Consider the following 15,292-nt stretch of genomic DNA (forward strand, 5'->3'; position numbering starts at 1 on the left):
TTACTTTTTTTTAAATTAAATTCATCCATTCATTCACTTTATGTGTGTGTGTGTGCGCGCATGAATGTGCGTGCGTGCTTTCGCGCTTACTTGCTTGCTACACACATGTGGAGGCCAGGATAACTTAGAGGAGTCACTTCTCTCCTTTCCCTGTGTGGGTTCTGGGGACTAAAATTGTGTCGTTGGGGTTTGTGGCAAGTGCCTTCACCTGTTGAGACATCTTGCTGTCAGACATTTTTAGAAGTCATATTAGACAAAGAATTTATATTAGTCCTAGATATTTGAAAGTCTAAGGGAGGTCACTTGAATGTAGGAGTTCAAAGCTAGCCTGGGCAACATAGTGAGAGCCAGTTTTGTTTTTAAATCCAAATTAGTATCTGTGTTTTGTGGTGCCACTTTCTTGTGATGAGAGGAAAATCTTACCATGCCTACAAAAAGTACTAGACTAGGCCCTCTGCCTGGTACCTCACACCTCTGCCATCTTTCCTGCAGACTTTCCAAGACTGCTGTTGTTAGTGCCTTCCCCTTATTTATATTTCCTGCTCTTCCTTGTCCCATCAGCCAGGTCCTCAGTCCCTTCTCACAGGGCCTCTCTTCCTTGTCTAGTCCTTCTGCATTGCCCATGTGATACAGGGAGTCTGGACGGGGCAGACACATAACTAATGTCTACTGCATGGCAGATGAGTGCTGTTGCCCAGGCCTAGAAAACACTCAGCCCACACTTCTCACCCTCAGGTAGCTCAGGAGCAGTTCTGTTCTGTCCCAAGAGGTTCTGCCCCTCTACCACATGTCTTCATAACAATTACTTGTTTTTTCAGATCCCTTATGACATGTTTCTGTGGTTGATTAAAGCCTCAGTCTCAGCAGACTGAGGGCAGAGCAGGTCTGTCTTACTCTGTGCTTTCCGGGGTACCCTCATATCCATTTGTGAGTGGATGAAGGAAGAAATGTAGTCCACACTTGGAATGTGTGTGCCCCGAGAATGTGCTAGGGGGTTCTTGTCCATGATTCCCTATATGACTTCATCAGTATGTGGATGGAAGAAGGGAACTCACCATGGCTTCTAGTCTAGGGGCCCTGCTTCACGAAGCTCTGCGTGTTCAGTGCTGCCTTTCACGTTCTTCCCTTTTTCTTTTATCCTTTCATTTGACATTTTCCCTAGTGGGGCACAAACTCTAGGAACACTTCTCTGTCTGTTTCCTTCATTCTGGTTTTGTTTGTTTGTTTCTTCATTTGTCAGATAAATAACACATTGTGCTTTAAAAGTGAAGTTCAGCTATATAAAGGTCAAACTTTTATTTCCAACTTTAATGAACTTAGCAGTTCATTAAAGTAAAGAACATTTACTATAAAAATTCAGATCCTGTTTCTTTCATGGAATGGTTTAGAGCAGGGCTTTAATTTTAGCTAAGAGGGCCCACTTTCCACATTCACAAGGCACCAGGAGACTTAGAGACATAGCAGCTTTATTCAAAAATATGACCCCTAAACCTAAAATTAAGTGAATTTGAGGCTCCTAACTAATTGTTCACTTGTTTTATGTGTTTAATTTTTGATGCAGGCTCTCAGGTAGCCCAGGCTTGCCTTGAACTCACCATGTAGCTGTGCGTAGACAAGAGCTCTACCACTGAACTGTGTCTCTAGCTGGGGAGTTGTGTTTTGTTTTGTTGAAATGATGTTTTATATTACCCTGTCTGGTTTCAAACTCCTTGGCTTAAGAGATCCTCCTGTCTCACTTTTCAAAAAAAAAAAAAAAAAAAAAACCTGGGACTTCAAGTACCCATCAACTAATTTAATTGTTAAAGTTTAGATCTTGTAAATTCTTTTTTTCACTTAAAATATGAATGTTCCCACCCTCTCTTAAAATGTCAGCAATGTTGTTTACTTGCTTGTTTTTTGGTTTTAGACAGATTCTTACTGAGTTCCAGGCTGTCCTGGAACTCGCTGGATAGCACAGATTGGATTCTGATTGGAACAAACCGACAGGTTGAGAACCGTGCTCTAGAGTGTTGTGACTAGGCGTATGTCACTGTGCCTGGTAGGCATATGTCACTGTGCCTGGCCAAATACTAGCAACTCTTAAAAAGACAATTACAGCTTAAGAGCATGGGTTTCTAAAAAACTCTCTCTCTCTCTCTCTCATAATATTACATATATATATGTATAAAATATATATGTGTGTGTATGTATATGCATACATACATTTAAATGATTTACAGCAGTTCAAGAAGCTAGCATGCAGAGGATGAGGATCTTAAATGTTTGCCTGATTGTTTGAATGCACTGTTTCTTGCCAGTTTTCTGCAAAAGCCATTGTCTTAATAATGATTACCTTAAGCTGATATAGTCATCACAAGGCTTTCTTCATATATAGAAGCCATTTTCTGACTACAAAACAGCACCCAAGTGTTTTAGACAATAATTTAGTAGTTTAAATGTGTATAAATAGAATTATCTTAAAGCTCATAGCAGATACTTTAGGGGGTTTTGGTTTCTGGGGAAGAAGAAGATGGAGAGAGGAGAGACACCATGGGGTAAGGGATTGTAAGAACTGGTTATATGGGCTGGCCAATTGGAGTATGAACAGCCCACGTGGAACATGGCAAGTCATAACTTGAGGTTATTGATACGGAAGTAAAAATTAATAGCTTAGAGGGCAGATACCCAGTTCTATCAGATCCTTAAAGCCAGCAGGTCCAGGCAAGAGGAGAGAGAGGTCCCAGTCCCACTGGGTCTCTCCGGAGCTGAGCGGGTGTCTGCTGCCCAAAGAAACACACCTACCCCGGAGTCTTGGAGAAGCAGGGACTGAACTTTAATGTAACAACCTCTTGTTTATATAAACTTGGAGCATAAGGAGGAGGGGTTTTGGTGGGATGAGATGACATAGGGAGCGGGGAAGGGTGACGGAGGGTATGGGGTGACTGACAGGGCCAATAGCAAAGCTCTACATCAGTAACAGCAGAGCAGAGGCAGGGCCAAACAGGTCCTGTTGAGTCACCCTGGATCGGAAGTGACTAAGACAGGTCTCAAAGTGCATGCACCACACCACAACAGACCAGCCACCCTCTCCGGGTTGGGGAAGAGGGTTGAGTGGAACTCATGAACAGAGTGAGCTGTGTGGGGGCGGCAGAGTGCCTGACACTTCTACATGGGACCCCACAGCCATAGCAGGAGGTGTGCACTGGTTGACATTCTGGCTGGGCGTCCGTGCCTCTGCCTTCCATGCACCACCGGATGGGAAGTAGAGACGAGGGGCCCAACACAGTTCTAGTGCTGATTAAGGCTTATAAATATAAAAGTTGTGTGCCTTTTATCTGGGAACTGAATGATCAAGGGCAGAGCAGAAACCCCCTTTGAGATTAAGCATTCACTGCAACAGTTCACATTTGGTTACCCTGGCACTTGGCAGCCATTTACACTGTCGTCCAGCTGTGGCCTTCTTCTGGTTTTAGGAATCACATCAGTTTATATTACTGGTAGATGCTAAAATGTCACAAATACATTTGGAAACTCCCTTTTGACTTAGCCTCTTGTCTCCAGGATCCATCCCTTGCCACATCACCTCACTCCAGCACCAACAGCCTTTTTGCTTATCATTTGGGTTTGCTAAAACTCCTTAAGTATAAAAAATGTTTCTGATTGTGTGTGTGTGTGTGTGTGTGTGTGTGTGTGTTGCATGTGTGTGAATGTGCATGTGTCTGAGTGTACAGGTGTGTGTACTTACATGTGGAGGCCAGAGAAGGATGTTGGATCTTTCTAAGCCTTATTCCCTTGAGAAAGGGTCACTCACTATTTCTCAGCTAGACTAGCCAGCAAGCTTCTGTGATCTACCAGTCTCTACCCTATAACATAGGGGTTAGGGGCCATAGGCACAGGCAACTATACCCAGCTTTATAAACACCTTTAAAAGATACACATGTGGCAAAGACATGTAACCCACACCTGGCAGATGAAGAAGGCTTCCTGGAAGAAGGAACCTCTCAAATGAAGACCAAAGGATGAGTAAGAGTTTTAGCCAGATTAGAATTGGAATAATATACCCTGATCTACATGGTGAGTTCTAAGACAGCCAGGGCTATGTAGAGAGATCCTGCCTTTAAAAAACTCAAAACAATTATAAAAAAAAATGGAGTAGGGTAGACAGCGCAGGCTCTAGAAAGTAAAAGAGGACTATGAAGCCATGTGGGTGAGAATGTGATCCCTGTGCCTCCGTCCTTGTCATGAAGACAGATGTTAGAAAAACTTGGATAAATTGAGTTGCCCGAAAGTCTCATGCTCAGAAATAACACCTTTCTCATGTCTTCATAGAAAAAGCTGGAGTCCCCACCACCATCTACCAATCCCTTCCTGGAAGACGAGACGACACCAGAGATGGAGGAGCTGGCTTTGGAGAAAGGAGAGTTAGAGCAGGTAAGTCTGCTTGTATTGTAGTATGTAACTCATGCTCTTTCCTGAAAGTGGGCTGGCTCACTTCATGCAGGGTCTGTCCAGGACCACACTCAGAGATCATGATAAGGTGGGTTTTATAGAAGGCCTTGTGTGAGGACATGGTCAGATAACAAAGGGCAATTTTCCTGCCCTGATCTGTTGCAGAAGAGCCTCCACTTAGCATGTAGCACCACACACTTGCCTCAGCCCTTACGACAGGGCTGCCCAGTTATAGCTCTGCCTTGTTCAGCATCTTCTGGGGCTGAAAGGCAGCTCCCTTTTTCTCATCCAATGCTGTGATAATGCAAGGTACTCTGAGGTTAGCCATGCCATCTATGGGCTGTGAGAGCCCTCCACACAGAGCAAGCCAATTGGAAGCCAGTGGGGAGGCCTTGGAAACATCAGGGTGACCAGCAGTGTCTTTGGTGTTTCTTTTTCTGAGCACACCAATGCTTTTAATTTCCTTCAACACTTTCTGTCCAGCTCAAAATTTCCTGTCCCTTCTTCCTGCAGAATGGTGGTTTTGTTTCATTGCTATTTTATGACAAGAGATGTTAGAGCAGTAAGTCAGCCATTTCCTTTCTGGATTAGAGCTCCTTCTCTTTAATTCTCTACACTTGGCTGCTAGAGGGTTATTTGGTAGCATTGTTTCTCTCCAGACACCAGCCAAAGGGAGGTGGCTGGGAGACCAGCTTGAGGAAATACAGCCACACACTGCAGCTAGCTCTGTATTCCAAGTGGCAAGGTTGAGAGAATTCTGACAGGAGTCAGACAGCAGAATTCCTAGAAACCGTTAAATGTGTCTGTTCCACTGATTAACATAGATCCATGTAATAACACAGATACCTCATATTTAAGGCACTTTATAATTTCAAAATCTTTACACGCTTTCTTTCATTTCACTTTCACTGTGCCTCCCTCTGGTTTACAGATGATTAAAGTACAGCTCAGAGGCTAACCAGCTCGCTCACCCAGGGTTATGAGTTTGGAAGTGGAGGGGCGGGACTAGCAGGCAGGTCTAGCAGATGGAAACTTGAATCTCTTTCCTAGCACCACCCCTATACACACCTTATGTCTTATTAAAAAGTAAAGGCCAGAGAAGGGAAGTTTATGGGCAAGTAAATGGGAAGAACTGAGGGTTGTTGTGAGTCTGTCCAAGGAAAGTGGGACTAGCTGTAGCTGGTTTAAAGCTGTGGTATTATTAGGCAGCGCAGACAAGGGGATATTGCTTCTGACCCCAGTGCAGTTCTCAGAGTGGGAACAAGGACTCATATTGGAGGGGCTTCAATTTTTTTTGGTAAATTCCACTGGGCCACCTGCTTAGTAGAAGCATGCCTTGTGCAGTCATGCTTTGTATGGGACCTTCTTGCCTCCCTAGGCTATAAGCTGCCGTTTTTTGATTAGTTAGAACCATGCAGTTTGATCACTCAGGTACTCTGTGTTAGTTGGTTACCTTTGGGTGTCATTACACTGAGTCAGTAGAGTCCCTTCATTACCGTTTTGCTGGATAGAACATGACTTTGGTTTTGTCTTGAAACTTTATCCTCTTCATGAAAGCTTGAAGTGACTGTTGTAAGACCAAGACCTTCAGGTTCTAAGGACAGTGATCACTGATCCTGAATGAGCAGGTAGGGAAAGCAGGGCTCTGCCATGACGAGAACTTGGGGCCTGTGTCTGTTGCTCACAGCTGCTCACAGCTACTGGCCTTAGATAGGTTTTAGGCTCTTTCAGCCTCCATGCTGTCATATTGTGACCTTCATGCTGTATTCTTTGATGGCCCTTGGGGAGTTGGAAGAGAAAGGGAAGAAGGTCCCTGCAGCCAGAGCATCTCCATTCTCAGTCACTTTGTGTGTGGACCTCCAGGCCAAGTTTGTTTTACACCTAAAGTTTTTACATGTGTTTTAAAAAAAAAAAAAAAAACTAATAAAAAAAATCCTGATCTAGACAATGTCCTCGTCATTGCAGGCTGTTCTTTATTAGTAGTGACACTCACATGGTGACTAATGCCCCCATATGTTACTCACACCTCTGCCTTGCTAGCTGAAGTCTCAGATCGCCTTCCCAGCAGCCAGTTGGCTTCTGAAGTTTTGTGTACCAGAAGAACAGGAGCTTCTAGGGTGCAGGAGAGACTCCACAACATTAGTAGGGAGCCAGCAGAAGTAGCAGGGATCCCCTGCCTGCTGTCCTAGGTTACTTGAGCCATCTTCTTACTGCAGCCAGTAGGCAGTTGGCTCCCAAGGTCAGGGTCAGCTCTTGCTCCCTGCTGCAGTTTGTGCCTAGCTGCTGAGAAAGGACTGTGAACTTGAAAAGTAGTGTTTACTTCATGAGAAGACCTGAGTGCTTAGTTGCCAAGATATTCCCAGTAATAAAAGAGCATTTGAAAAGGGACTGGGGGCACAGGAGGAGAGAGAAATCAAGAATTTCTGGTTTAAAAATGTACCCTTCTGGTGATCCAAGCAGTTAGATTTAATCTGTTTACATTGGATAGTAATAAAAGGAAATGGGACCAGCTGCAGACCTCCTTACTGTGACAACAGTAACCTTTTATTATTCCATCAAACTCCGGGAGGAAATAGCTTAAACATCTGCAGCGTTTGGACAGAATTCACACACTCAGCAGTCCAGCCTGAGTGCTACTGCTAAATGACTTAGTGTATTCTTTAAGCTGAGGATCAGCTCTTCGGGGAGCTGCCTGGTGCAAAGGGAGACACCATTGTGAGCTGAAATTCCAGCACCTACTCACTAAACATGAGCACATTCGTAGAGCAGCTGTGGGCAGGGGCCGCCCTGTGAAGAAGTAGTAAGAGAAAGAAACCTGGGCAGCGTCTCTTGTTATCCTCATCATGCTTCAGCTCATAAAAATACATCAACAGGAACTAGGTACTGTGGTGACAGAGGACTACTAACAGACAAGGCAGAGGTAGAGGTAGATCAGTCACCTAAGGTGGACTTGGGACACCTGCCTGTCCAGTAATGCAGCTTCTGTATATTCTATGGAGCCTTACCATGCAAAAGACCCATGAACCTCAGTCTAGATAACTTTGTTAGAGCATCATAGAGCCATTTTCTCCTAAGTACAGATCTGTTTTTTTTTACTCACCAAAGATCCTTTAGACTTGTTAGACATGCTTTTAAAACCATATGCTGTTTTGTACACAATTAGGAAACTATAAGCAAAACCACAGATTAAGATATTACGTCTTCATATGCAAGATCCAGTCTTTGGAATCACTTGTTAATTAAACTATATTTTGCTAGGCAAAGCAGCATAAACTTGTGCCCCTTCTTTTCAGAAGGCTGAGGCAGGTAAAGGTGCTTCTGTACAAGCCTGGCAAATTGAGCTCAACCCACAGGACCCATGTAAAGATGTGTTGTTGGGCATCAGCTAGAGAAGTCTATATTAGCCAGCTGGTAACTACACTGGCTGTTCAGGATCCCAGTGTAGCATAACACACACACACACATATCTTGGGTTGACACACTTCAACTAACAAGAGCAATTAGCCAAAAGCAGAAGCCAAAAGCAAGGTTAATACATTTAAAGACTTTCCCATAACTATGGACCTTGATGGATTAGGCCTTTGTTTTAGTTTAGCAGATGGTACTGTCTATGTGCTGAGTTTTACAGCCCAAGTGGTACTTCTACCATAGAGTCAGTTGTACTAAGGTCTGGGGCCTGTTACATATGGAAGGAGAAAACTGACTGCACAAAGTTGTCTTCGGATCTACATACACTTGCCATGGATTGTGCGCGTGCACACACACAAAATAAAAGCAAAACAGAAGATGATAGTACAGGTTATGTAGGTGTCCTAGTTAGTAAAGCACTCACCTTTGTAAAGTGTGAGGCCCTGACTTTGGATCTCCAGAATCCATGTAAAGTGTTGGGTGTGATGGGAGGCACCTATAATCCCAGTCATAGGAGAAGGGGCTGAAACAGACCAATGCCTGGCATCCACTGGTCAGCTACCTGCCTGCCAAAGCTCCAGGCCAGAAGGTGCAAGCACCTGAGAATGACTCATGAGCTGAGTTACCTCCACACTTTGCCCTGCTTGTGCAGCACACCTTCATCAACCTGTACCCCCAACACATGAAAAAAAAAAAAAAAATAACACTAATGATTATATTTAATTACTGAAAAGATACCTGGCTAGACTAGCTATATTTCCCCAGTCTAAAGTCAGGCTATCTAGTTCTACAAAGACAGCTTGAATCACATTTTTATATTTATTTTCTATATTATTAACAAATCACCTTATCCAGAAGAATAAAATGAAAAAAACAGATAGGATGGGGTCTGGGGAGATGGCCTAGCAGCTAAAATTCTTGTTGTATGAACATAAAGACCTGAGTTCAGATCCCCAGCACCCATATAACAGTGATGTGGTGGTGCATATCTGTAACCTCAGCACAGGGGGAGCACAGACAGGTGGATCCAGACCCTTGCTAGCCTCCCAGTCTAGCTGAAATGACAAACTTCTGCTGTGAGAGAAGTGGTCCTTTTAGAGAGAATGTAAGTTAGAGAGCAAGAAGAAGACCTCTGCTCCTCCCCCCACAGGCGAACACCACACAGTCACACACACACACACACACACACACACACACACACACGCACATGCATGCGCGCTCATCACCCCTCACAACCTTCATGATGGGTCATCTGTGTTAAGCTAGAAGAAGCAGAGACCAGCTCCTGGCACCTGTGCTCTGAGGCAAGCAGCTGTGGGCTGGGTAAAGCCCTGTGCTTTCCCAGAGACCCTCTCAAAGTCCTCTCAGGGGCCCAGCATTGGTGGGAGTTTTCAGATGGTAAGATACACAAGATCTAATTGATATTTATCATTAAGAAGGACCAAAATTTTGAGTGGGTATATTGGGATATCCCTGGTATTTTAGTACTTAGGAGGTAGAAGCAGAAGGATTTCCTGGGATACAGAATGAGACTCTTTGTCTTAAAAAACAAAAACAGAACCAGAGTTTCTAAGAAATCTGGCCTAAAATTTAAAAACATGAAACTTACTGGAGGTGAAAGAGAAACAAAATTATAGGGTGTATGTAAAGTTGACCCCTCCTCTCACCTTTTCCTCTTTTCTGTAGCCTTGGCTAGCCCAGAACTCAGAGATTTTCTTGCATCTGTCTACCAAATGCTGGGATTAAAGGCATGAGCCATCACACTCAGCAACATTTAATTTTTATTGAAAATTGTTAGTTTTTAAATGTTTGGATTTTTGTTTTTTATTCTATGTAGCCTGGCTGTCTTGGAGCTTGCTCTGTAGACCAGGCTGGCCTTGAACTCACAGAGATCCACCTGGGACATGAGCCATTATGCCCAGCTAAAAAATATTTTTAACTAATAAAAGTGATTTGTAAATAACCAGATGCTAAGAAAATAGATAGATTTCTGTCACTGGGCGGCAGCTTTTCCAGTTTTTGGCAGTTATTTTTAATCTTAGAAATTTGTGTTACATTTTTTTTTAAATTTTGAGCGGGAGGAAGGGACCACAAACCTTGATACTTATATAGAGGTCAGAGGACAACTTGTGAGAATTGTTCTCTTCTTCCACCTATGGGTCCTGATATCTAACTCAAGTTAACAATCTTGTGTTAAGTGCTGACCCTGCTCACTGGCCCAGTACTTTGTTTTTTGAGACAGGGTCTCACCATATTGCCAGGGTTGTTCTCAAGCTATCTTCCTGCCTCTGTCTCCCATATAGCTCAAATATAGATATGTGCCACCACATCTAGCTTTTTTTAGTGTGCATTAAGATAGAAGCTGCTTAAGAAAGTAGACTTCTATAAAATATTCTTACCAGTTAACATCATCATATTTGTAATCATAATGGAGGTGGGAGGAAGAGGGTATACTTACAGCTTTGATGGCAGTATTAGTTTGCAGATTGTGCTTATATCTGATTTAGTGTGGTGTACCTTATGTATGGAGGAGGATGGAGAGAGGGGGGGGCGGCAACATCTTTAGCCCCTTTTTGTTTGTTGTTGTTGTTTTAGGGTTTTTTTTGTTTGTTTGTTTTTTGGTTGTTTTTTTTTTTGTTTGTTTGTTTGTTTTTTGAGACAGTATGTTGTTATGTAGCCCAGGCTGGCCTCAGACTTCACCTCCTCTTGCTTTGGCACTGAGGTAGCAGGAATGCACCACTGTGCTCAGCTAAAGCTTTTATGCAGTAGTTGTTCCTCACTAAGCTGATTAATGGAGTGTGCTAGAGTGCTTACCTGTGTACAAGACCTTGGGTTTGATCTTCAGAGCTACAGAGAGAAGGGAAGTCTGTAAGCAGCAGTCCTAGTCAGCAAGTATGTTACAGGCATGACTTATATTCAGTTTGAACTCTCAGGACCTTTGGTTTAGAGTCTTTTTGCTGACAACAATAGACAGATGAACAGTTTTTTAAGGAGTAGAAAATAACACAGATTCTTATTTTTAGATACTTGGAAAGGAATTAGGGAGAAAATACAATTTTTAAATGGTTGCTGCCAAGTAACCTGTTTCCTAGCAGTTTTTAAGTATCAGTGTGGGGACGAGACAAGACAGTCTCCCCACCATGCTTTCTTAGGATACCCTCATGCTGAAGGACTGTAAGTGGTGAGCCAGAAAGTAGAGAACGAAGTGGTAACCCCTCTCACTGTTGGCCTCTCCCTCCTCTCTTTCTTATATTATTTGTTAATCAAAGTCCGAAGTCTGGGACCATTGCAGCAAGGAGCAAGTCTGCCGGTGTGCCACTGGTGGTGGGAACTCAGCGCCTTCATCTCCTGGGCTGTGCAGTGGCAGCAGTAAGACCATGAGGGAGCATTGTCAGGGAAGACAGAAGGTGTTTAGCATCAAGATGCAGAATGACAGTAACAACACCACAGCGTTAAGTCCAGCCCAGATTTCAACTTTTAAAGGATCCACTGAGGATGAGCTTCCAAATCAAAGATACATATAATATCAGAGTAGCAGTAAATCTTCCAGCATACACAGCAAGTCCAAAATACTGACAAGCTGGCAGTAGCTCCCTGGATCAATAATCCTGGAATGATGCAGGGCCCCTGTTCTTATCTGTGAGATAAGAACTTTGGTGTTTCCTTTGAAATTACTTAAAATCTTGCAGAGGTTGCTCAAGCATACAGTTCATATTCATTCATATTCTCCTTCCTCTCTTTCCAGCCAAAGAAGCCCAAAGCCCCAGACAATCCGTTTCATGGCATTGTTTCCAAGTGTTTTGAGCCTCATCTCTACGTGTACATTGAGTCCCAGGACAAGTGAGTGACAAGCATTCTGCCTGCATTTCTAGCCTCTGATCATGTTGGTTCCTACACAAGGTCAACTCCTCCCAGAGTCATTAAGAATACCGTTGTATCTTTTGCATATTACCTTTTATTTTGCCTATAATTGTTTGTTTGTTTGTTTGTTTGTTTGTTGAGACAGGATATGTAGCCTTTGCTGAGATTAAATTCATAGAGATCTGCCTGTCTCCCAAGTGCTGAGACTAAAGGCATGTGCCACTACACTGGCATATTTTCCTCATAAATCTATGTTGCCTAAGTTTGGCTGTATAATGTGGATCGGAACACCTCCCACCCCTACTCCTATGTGGGTGCGAAGCTCTTGAGCCCCAACCATATAACCTCCCCCCACAAAGTGTCAGGCACCCAGACATTGTAAGGAAGCCCACTCCCTGAAGTATATACTTTCAATTATAATTTGGCTTTTCATTGTAAAGTAATTTTTACTTTCATAAAAGCTTAAAAATAGCACAATATTTTTTCACTAGCTTTCCCCAGGCTGTGAATACCTGAATGTAAACATAACTATCAAAATCCAAAGTAAGATTGATCCTGCTTCTGGTCTAGGACTTGATAATCATACACTTAGCTGTGGGCTCTCTGTAGCCTCCTTTAATCCTAACTATGTTCTCACTTTTTCTTAGTCTTTCTGAACTTGACATTGTTAGAGGGCTGACCAGATATTTCAGATGCTTTATGAAATGCCATCAATTTCCATTTGCTTGATGCTGTGCCTCTCCTACCCCACACCCAGACCTCCTCTTTTGAAACCGTTTCTAATGTTGTCCAGACTGCTCTCAGCTCCTGGGATCAAGTGATCCTTCCACCTCAGCTTTCTGAGTAGCTGGAACTACTCACACAGCATGGATTCATGTATTGTCTTTCTTAAACCCAAGTTAGGAGCTGCCATGATAACACACACTATAACCCATCACTTGGGAAGTGGAGGCAGGACAATTTCAAGTTTGGAGCCAGCCTGAGCTTTGTATGTGAGACTGTGACCCCAAACAACAAAATCCAGGTTATTTACTTTTGGTAAGAAAACTATAGAAGTGCATTCTCAGTATGTCAGATAGCCGGTGTCTCTATCTGCTAAGGTGAAGCCTGCCAGCCTTTTCCACTGCTAGCCTTTTCCACTGTTGAGTTACAGTATAGATATATATATAGTGTCTTGCAGGGAATGCTTTAAAATAGGGGTGGGATCATCCTATGTCTTGACACTGTTGGCTCATTTTATCAGGGCTTGATGATTCTTTCCTGCAGCAGTTCTCACTGCCTAATGCTGGCCATCTGTTTCCATCCTTTCTCCTCCACCTTCTAATTGGAATTCTACCATAGGGAAGTTCTCTCTTCCCCATTTGTTTGTATCAGTTAAGGACTTGGAGTCGCCCATGCCACATGCTTGCTCTTTCACAGACCCACAGGCTCCACACATTCTCACAGACCAGGCATCTCCACCCATTTCCTCACAGCCAGAAGTGATCTAAGGTCCACTTGGTGGTGTAGGGTCCCTTGTTGACAGGAAACTATTCACAAAAGATCCCCAGATCTTTAATAGTGTCCAGGGTCACTATTGAGGTCACTGGACAGTAGAGTTTGGAAAGTTGGGTTAATGGAATGGGGCAGGCTTTGAGGACACAGGCTGGCCCAGGTTACAAAGGCTTCCAAGGACCCACTTAGGAAAACAGACTGTGGCTCACACAGGAGAACACACAGGAGACTGACTAGCTGTGACGAAGCCTTCTCTGGGAAGCATTAGGCCCCTTTTGTCTTCACTCTCCTTCATCTTTTCCTTTCCAATGCTTCTGTTCTGAATGAACAACTCCTTATCTACCGGCCTATTTCAGGATGAGAATAAGAATAGAAGAATGTTTTTAGGGGCACACCATCTCCACCCACTTGATCTTATAGGCAATACTCAAAAACTCTTACCTTCTCTTCTACCCCGGATATAAACCTTGTGAAACACCTTTCATGTTAACAAAAGTCAGCATACACCAAGAAAAGCAAAGTTGCTTTGAGAAGGCTTAGCTTTTCTATCTGCTCACGGCATGTGTCCAGCAGGCTCACAGAGGGCACTAGTTACCAATGCCACTTTGTTCTTTGAAAGCACCTTGACACCTACCCAACCCTTGTGTGTGTAAATGTGTGTATGTGCATGCACACCTGACTCTTGGTGTCATTTCTCAGTAGATGTCACCTCAGTTTTTTGAGGAAAGGTCTCTCACACTGACCTGGGACTTAATGAATAGACTGCTGGCTTGCCAGTGGGCCCCAAGGACTGTCTTCTCCATCTCTCCTGTGCTGGGATTATAACTGTACGTCACCATACCTGGACATTTTTAAATGTAGATTATAGGGATCACACTCAGGTCCTCATGCTGATGGCAAGCACTTTACCAACGGAGCCATCTCCCCAGCCATCAGCCCATACCCTTATAATTCTTATTTCAAAAAGACTGAAAGCTATTTGGCTCAGACCTTCCTGATCTAAAGAATCATTTTTCTCTTTCAGAATTCTGTTGTCCACTTTTTGCATGGACTTGATTCATCAAAGTTTGAAGGTTGCTCACAATGCTTTGGGCAAAGAGCCAAGCCTCCTTCCCCAGGCCCTCTTGGCCTATGAAAGATGCAGCACTGGCTGCTTGGCTGGCATTTCCCTCATAGGATGTTTCCAAACTCTGAGGGAGCAGGAGGCCCCAGGGATGGGGACTGCAGAAGCTGCAGTCACATAGGAGCACAGAGCAGGGCCTTGAAGTAGAAGAGAGTTGAAGAACTCCAACTCCTGTCCTGGCAGAGCAGAGTCAGACTTGATACTGTAATGGTTATTAACCTTTGACAAGGCATAGATCCTTTCAAGACTTCTGGGGGTATGGGCCTATAATCCCAGCTACTAGAGGAATGGAGTGATTGCAAGTTCCAGGCCTGCCTGGGCTACAGAGTGAGATCACATCCAGCCTAGGCAACTGAGACCTTGCCTCAAAAATACAATGTAAAAAGAGAGTTGTGGATATATGGCTCAGTGATGGAGTACCTGGCTAACATTTATAAAGTTTAATCCCCAGTATCATAAATAACTAAAAAATAAACAGTAAACCATAGACCTCTAGCAAAAAAACATTAGTTATACATACATAGTAATTTTGAGTATGATTTTGGGGGACTTTAGGAAGACACTTTTCCCTTTGGCCAGAGAACCCTGCAGCTAAGAAAGAGCTCAGATTAGACTGATGTGTGCAGTTGCTGCTCTCATAGTTCCATTGACTCAGACATCTGCCAGGAAGGTGTACAGATCTCTCACCAGCATAGCAGACAGAGAAGGGGTCTGCATGCCAGGAGGACCTGGATTCCAGTCAGAGTTCTGCACTCACTAGCCTGGAGCCTCCAGCATGCCACTTAACCGCTTCCAGGCCGTCTTGTCCTGTCTGCAACAAGGTTCATCAGCCCGTCTCAGGCTTGTGATATGAATGATACACTTTGACAAGTGGCTCCTTGGCCCACAGTGTGCAGGGGGGGCCTGCTCTGCCCTCTCTGTGCTCTTGCTCAGGATGCCTGTGTGGGAAGGTCACCTCATCGGGGTTGCAGATTTTAT

The 15,292-nt window shown here is 43.8% G+C and overlaps 1 protein-coding gene across 1 annotated transcript in view; it reads left to right on the forward strand.

Moving 5' to 3' along the window:
• Positions 1 to 15,292, forward strand: part of Vps53 (VPS53 subunit of GARP complex) — a 133,361-nt gene that overhangs the window by 68,949 nt on the left and 49,120 nt on the right. The window contains exons 12-13 of the mRNA XM_034505814.2: positions 4,309 to 4,410; positions 11,582 to 11,676. Of these exons, the coding sequence (XP_034361705.1) occupies positions 4,309 to 4,410; positions 11,582 to 11,676 (197 nt within the window). The remainder of the gene's footprint in view (positions 1 to 4,308; positions 4,411 to 11,581; positions 11,677 to 15,292) is intronic.

This window comes from Arvicanthis niloticus, chromosome 6 (assembly GCF_011762505.2).
Source record: "Arvicanthis niloticus isolate mArvNil1 chromosome 6, mArvNil1.pat.X, whole genome shotgun sequence".
NCBI classification, from domain to species: domain Eukaryota; kingdom Metazoa; phylum Chordata; class Mammalia; order Rodentia; family Muridae; genus Arvicanthis; species Arvicanthis niloticus.